Here is a 7,506-nt window from a genome sequence, read left to right as displayed (position 1 = left end):
CACCTGGACACACAGGAACATGTTATTATAGACACATCCTGTTATTCATCACCTAACCCCCCCCCCCTGAACAGCTGGGGGTTCACCTGGACACACAGGAACATGTTATTATAGACACGTGTGTGTGTTCCTGTGTGTGTGTGTGTGTGTGTGTTCCTGTGTGTGTGTGTGTGTGTGTGTGTGTGTGTGTGTGTGTGTGTGTGTGTGTGTGTGTGTGTGTGTGTGTGTGTGTGTGTTTGCGTGTGTTCCTGTGTGTGTGTGTATGCGTGTGTGTGTGTGTGTGTGTGTGTGTACCTACAGGTCGTAGTTTAGGACAGATGATGTCCAGCAGGAGAGACAGGATGTCCAGACTGAGACTGAGCTCACTGATTCTGGTCCTGATGCATGCTGGGACTTCAGACAACATGGCCGCCAGAGCGTTCCTGCTGGCTGAGGTCTTAGTTAGAGCCTGGAGAGAGAGGAGGAAGAGAGGAGAGAGGCGGAATAGAGAAGGGGAAGAGAGAAGGGGAAGAGAGGAGAGAGGGGGAAGAGAGAAGGGTAAGAGAGAAGAGAGAAGGGTAAGAGAGGAGAGAGGGGTAAGAGAGGAGAGAGGGAGAAGATAGGAGAGAGGGAGAAGATAGGAGAGAAGGGGAAGATAGGAGAGAGGGGGAAGAGAGGAGAGAGAGGAGGAAGAGAGAAGAGATGGGGAAGAGAGGAGAGAGAGGGGGAAGAGAGGAGAGAGGGGGAAGAGAGAAGGGGAAGAGAGGAGAGAAGGGGAAAGAGAGGAGAGAGAGGAGGAAGAGAGAAGAGATGGGGAAGAGAGGAGAGAGAGGGGGAAGAGAGGAGAGAAGGGGAAAGAGAGGAGAGAGGGGGAAGAGAGAAGAGAGAGGGGGAAGAGAGGAGAGAGGGGGAAGAGAGAAGGGGAAGAGAGGAGAGACGGGGAAGAGAGGAGAGAAGGGGAAGAGAGAAGAGAGGGGGAAGATAGGAGAGAGGGGGAAGAGAGGAGAGAGAGGAGGAAGAGAGAAGAGATGGGGAAGAGAGGAGAGAGAGGGGGAAGAGAGGAGAGAGGGGGAAGAGAGAAGGGGAAGAGAGGAGAGAAGGGGAAAGAGAGGAGAGAGGGGGAAGAGAGAAGAGAGAGGGGGAAGAGAGGAGAGAGGGGGAAGAGAGAAGGGGAAGAGAGGAGAGACGGGGAAGAGAGGAGAGAAGGGGAAGAGAGAAGAGAGGGGGAAGATAGGAGAGAGGGGGAAGAGAGGAGAGAGAGGAGGAAGAGAGAAGAGATATATTATAATAGAGAGTTACGGCTGAAATAACAGAGGTTGTAGAATAGAACCCTGAGTAACACCACATTCTATCTATTCCTAGAATAGAACCCTGAGGAACACCACATTCTATCTATTCCTAGAATAGAACCCTGAGGAACACCACATTCTATCTATCTAGAACCCTGAGGAACACCACATTCTATCTATTCCTAGAATAGAACCCTGAGGAACACCACATTCTATCTATCTAGAACCCTGAGGAACACCACATTCTATCTATCTAGAACCCAGAGGAACACCACATTCTATCTATTCCTAGAATAGAACCCTGAGGAACACCACATTCTATCTATCTAGAACCCTGAGGAACACCACATTCTATCTATCTAGAACCCTGAGGAACACCACATTCTATCTATCTGTTCCTAGAATAGAACCCTGAGGAACACCACATTCTATCTATCTGTTCCTAGAATAGAACCCTGAGGAACACCACATTCTATCTGTTCCTAGAATAGAACCCTGAGTAACACCACATTCTATCTATTCCTAGAATAGAACCCTGAGGAACACCACATTCTATCTATCTAGAACCCTGAGGAACACCACATTCTATATATCTAGAACCCTGAGGAACACCACATTCTATCTATTTGTTCCTAGAATAGAACCCTGAGGAACACCACATTCTATCTATCTGTTCCTAGAATAGAACCCTGAGGAACACCACATTCTATCTATCTGTTCCTAGAATAGAACCCTGAGGAACACCACATTCTATCTATTCCTAGAATAGAACCCTGAGGAACACCACATTCTATCTATCTAGAACCCTGAGGAACACCACATTCTATCTATCTAGAACCCTGAGGAACACCACATTCTATCTATCTGTTCCTAGAATAGAACCCTGAGGAACACCACATTCTATCTATCTGTTCCTAGAATAGAACCCTGAGGAACACCACATTCTATCTATCTGTTCCTAGAATAGAACCCTGAGGAACACCACATTCTATCTATGTATTCCTAGAGGAACACCACATTCTATCTATTCCTAGAATAGAACCCTGAGGAACACCACTTTCTATCTATTCCTAGAATAGAACCCTGAGGAACACCACATTCTATCTATCTATTCCTAGAATAGAACCCTGAGGAACACCACATTCTATCTATTCCTAGAATAGAACCCTGAGGAACACCACATTCTATCTATCTATTCCTAGAATAGAACCCTGAGGAACACCACATTCTCTCTATTCCTAGAATAGAACCCAGAGGAACACCACATTCTATCTGTTCCTAGAATAGAACCCTGAGGAACACCACATTCTATCTATGTATTCCTAGAGGAACACAACATTCTATCTATTCCTAGAATAGAACCCTGAGGAACACCACGTTCTATCTATTCCTAGAATAGAACCCTGAGGAACACCACATTCTATCTATCTATTCCTAGAATAGAACCCCGAGGAACACCACATTCTATCTATTCCTAGAATAGAACCCTGAGGAACACCACATTCTATCTATCTATTCCTAGAATAGAACCCTGAGGAGCACCACGTTCTATCTATCTATTCCTAGAATAGAACCCTGAGGAACACCACATTCTATCTATCTATTCCTAGAATAGAACCATGAGGAACACCACATTCTATCTGTTCCTAGAATAGAACCCTGAGGAACACCACATTCTATCTATCTAGAACCCTGAGGAACACCACATTCTATCTATTCCTAGAATAGAACCCTGAGGAACACCACATTCTATCTATCTAGAACCCTGAGGAACACCACATTCTATCTATTCCTAGAATAGAACCCTGAGGAACACCACATTCTATCTATCTAGAACCCTGAGGAACACCACATTCTATCTATCTAGAACCCAGAGGAACACCACATTCTATCTATTCCTAGAATAGAACCCTGAGGAACACCACATTCTATCTATCTAGAACCCTGAGGAACACCACATTCTATCTATCTAGAACCCTGAGGAACACCACATTCTATCTATCTGTTCCTAGAATAGAACCCTGAGGAACACCACATTCTATCTATCTGTTCCTAGAATAGAACCCTGAGGAACACCACATTCTATCTGTTCCTAGAATAGAACCCTGAGTAACACCACATTCTATCTATTCCTAGAATAGAACCCTGAGGAACACCACATTCTATCTATCTAGAACCCTGAGGAACACCACATTCTATCTATCTAGAACCCTGAGGAACACCACATTCTATCTATTTGTTCCTAGAATAGAACCCTGAGGAACACCACATTCTATCTATCTGTTCCTAGAATAGAACCCTGAGGAACACCACATTCTATCTATCTGTTCCTAGAATAGAACCCTGAGGAACACCACATTCTATCTATTCCTAGAATAGAACCCTGAGGAACACCACATTCTATCTATCTAGAACCCTGAGGAACACCACATTCTATCTATCTAGAACCCTGAGGAACACCACATTCTATCTATCTGTTCCTAGAATAGAACCCTGAGGAACACCACATTCTATCTATCTGTTCCTAGAATAGAACCCTGAGGAACACCACATTCTATCTATCTGTTCCTAGAATAGAACCCTGAGGAACACCACATTCTATCTATTCCTAGAATAGAACCCTGAGGAACACCACATTCTATCTATCTAGAACCCTGAGGAACACCACATTCTATCTATCTAGAACCCTGAGGAACACCACATTCTATCTATCTATTCCTAGAATAGAACCCTGAGGAACACCACATTCTATCTATTCCTAGAATAGAACCCCGAGGAACACCACATTCTATCTGTTCCTAGAATAGAACCCTGAGGAACACCACATTCTATCTATGTATTCCTAGAGGAACACCACATTCTATCTATTCCTAGAATAGAACCCTGAGGAACACCACATTCTATCTATTCCTAGAATAGAACCCTGAGGAACACCACATTCTATCTATTCCTAGAATAGAACCCTGAGGAACACCACATTCTATCTATCTATTCCTAGAATAGAACCCTGAGGAACACCACATTCTATCTATTCCTAGAATAGAACCCAGAGGAACACCACATTCTATCTGTTCCTAGAATAGAACCCTGAGGAACACCACATTCTATCTATGTATTCCTAGAGGAACACCACATTCTATCTATTCCTAGAATAGAACCCTGAGGAACACCACATTCTATCTATTCCTAGAATAGAACCCTGAGGAACACCACATTCTATCTATTCCTAGAATAGAACCCTGAGGAACACCACATTCTATCTATCTATTCCTAGAATAGAACCCCGAGGAACACCACATTCTATCTATTCCTAGAATAGAACCCTGAGGAACACCACATTCTATCTATCTATTCCTAGAATAGAACCCTGAGGAGCACCACGTTCTATCTATCTATTCCTAGAATAGAACCCTGAGGAACACCACATTCTATCTATCTATTCCTAGAATAGAACCATGAGGAACACCACATTCTATCTGTTCCTAGAATAGAACCCTGAGGAACACCACATTCTATCTATTCCTAGAATAGAACCCTGAGGAACACCACATTCTATCTATTCCTAGAATAGAACCCTGAGGAACACCACGTTCTATCTATTCCTAGAATAGAACCCTGAGGAACACCACATTCTATCTATCTATTCCTAGAATAGAACCCCGAGGAACACCACATTCTATCTATTCCTAGAATAGAACCCTGAGGAACACCACATTCTATCTATTCCTAAAAAAGAACCCTGAGGAACACCACATTCTATCTATCTATTCCTAGAATAGAACCCCGAGGAACACCACATTCTATCTATTCCTAGAATAGAACCCTGAGGAACACCACATTCTATCTATTCCTAGAATAGAACCCAGAGGAACACCACATTCTATCTATCTGTTCCTAGAATAGAACCCTGAGGAACACCACATTCTATCTATCTATTCCTAGAATAGAACCCCGAGGAACACCACATTCTATCTATTCCTAGATTAGAACCCTGAGGAACACCACATTCTATCTATTCCTAGAATAGAACCCAGAGGAACAGCACATTCTATCTATCTGTTCCTAGAATAGAACCCTGAGGAACACCACATTCTATCTATTCCTAGAATAGAACCCTGAGGAACACCACATTCTATCTATCTAGAACCCTGAGGAACACCACATTCTATCTATCTAGAACCCTGAGGAACACCACATTCTATCTATCTATTCCTAGAATAGAACCCTGAGGAACACCACATTCTATCTATTCCTAGAATAGAACCCCGAGGAACACCACATTCTATCTATTCCTAGAATAGAACCCTGAGGAACACCACATTCTATCTATGTATTCCTAGAGGAACACCACATTCTATCTATTCCTAGAATAGAACCCTGAGGAACACCACATTCTATCTATTCCTAGAATAGAACCCTGAGGAACACCACATTCTATCTATCTGTTCCTAGAATAGAACCCTGAGGAACACCACATTCTATCTATGTATTCCTAGAGGAACACAACATTCTATCTATTCCTAGAATAGAACCCTGAGGAACACCACGTTCTATCTATTCCTAGAATAGAACCCTGAGGAACACCACATTCTATCTATCTATTCCTAGAATAGAACCCCGAGGAACACCACATTCTATCTATTCCTAGAATAGAACCCTGAGGAACACCACATTCTATCTATCTATTCCTAGAATAGAACCCTGAGGAGCACCACGTTCTATCTATCTATTCCTAGAATAGAACCCTGAGGAACACCACATTCTATCTATCTATTCCTAGAATAGAACCATGAGGAACACCACATTCTATCTGTTCCTAGAATAGAACCCTGAGGAACACCACATTCTATCTATCTAGAACCCTGAGGAACACCACATTCTATCTATTCCTAGAATAGAACCCTGAGGAACACCACATTCTATCTATCTAGAACCCTGAGGAACACCACATTCTATCTATTCCTAGAATAGAACCCTGAGGAACACCACATTCTATCTATCTAGAACCCTGAGGAACACCACATTCTATCTATCTAGAACCCAGAGGAACACCACATTCTATCTATTCCTAGAATAGAACCCTGAGGAACACCACATTCTATCTATCTAGAACCCTGAGGAACACCACATTCTATCTATCTAGAACCCTGAGGAACACCACATTCTATCTATCTGTTCCTAGAATAGAACCCTGAGGAACACCACATTCTATCTATCTGTTCCTAGAATAGAACCCTGAGGAACACCACATTCTATCTGTTCCTAGAATAGAACCCTGAGTAACACCACATTCTATCTATTCCTAGAATAGAACCCTGAGGAACACCACATTCTATCTATCTAGAACCCTGAGGAACACCACATTCTATCTATCTAGAACCCTGAGGAACACCACATTCTATCTATTTGTTCCTAGAATAGAACCCTGAGGAACACCACATTCTATCTATCTGTTCCTAGAATAGAACCCTGAGGAACACCACATTCTATCTATCTGTTCCTAGAATAGAACCCTGAGGAACACCACATTCTATCTATTCCTAGAATAGAACCCTGAGGAACACCACATTCTATCTATCTAGAACCCTGAGGAACACCACATTCTATCTATCTAGAACCCTGAGGAACACCACATTCTATCTATCTGTTCCTAGAATAGAACCCTGAGGAACAACACATTCTATCTATCTGTTCCTAGAATAGAACCCTGAGGAACACCACATTCTATCTATCTGTTCCTAGAATAGAACCCTGAGGAACACCACATTCTATCTATTCCTAGAATAGAACCCTGAGGAACACCACATTCTATCTATCTAGAACCCTGAGGAACACCACATTCTATCTATCTAGAACCCTGAGGAACACCACATTCTATCTATCTATTCCTAGAATAGAACCCTGAGGAACACCACATTCTATCTATTCCTAGAATAGAACCCCGAGGAACACCACATTCTATCTGTTCCTAGAATAGAACCCTGAGGAACACCACATTCTATCTATGTATTCCTAGAGGAACACCACATTCTATCTATTCCTAGAATAGAACCCTGAGGAACACCACATTCTATCTATTCCTAGAATAGAACCCTGAGGAACACCACATTCTATCTATTCCTAGAATAGAACCCTGAGGAACACCACATTCTATCTATCTATTCCTAGAATAGAACCCTGAGGAACACCACATTCTATCTATTCCTAGAATAGAACCCAGAGGAACACCACATTCTAT

The 7,506-nt window shown here is 42.7% G+C and overlaps 1 protein-coding gene across 1 annotated transcript in view; it reads right to left on the bottom strand.

The window, feature by feature from the left end:
- Window positions 1-52: 52 nt before the first annotated feature.
- The window catches only part of LOC129849789 (chromosome transmission fidelity protein 18 homolog), a gene marked incomplete at both ends in the record, with an annotated part of 29,942 nt that continues 22,488 nt past the window's right edge, over window positions 53-7,506 (bottom strand). The window contains 2 exons of the mRNA XM_055916556.1: window positions 53-86; window positions 299-448. Of these exons, the coding sequence (XP_055772531.1) occupies window positions 53-86; window positions 299-448 (184 nt within the window). The remainder of the gene's footprint in view (window positions 87-298; window positions 449-7,506) is intronic.

This window comes from Salvelinus fontinalis, unplaced genomic scaffold (assembly GCF_029448725.1).
Source record: "Salvelinus fontinalis isolate EN_2023a unplaced genomic scaffold, ASM2944872v1 scaffold_1689, whole genome shotgun sequence".
In the NCBI taxonomy this organism is placed as follows: domain Eukaryota; kingdom Metazoa; phylum Chordata; class Actinopteri; order Salmoniformes; family Salmonidae; genus Salvelinus; species Salvelinus fontinalis.
The sequence above is the reverse complement of the archived record's forward strand: the minus strand, read 5'-3'. Positions and strand labels throughout refer to the sequence as shown.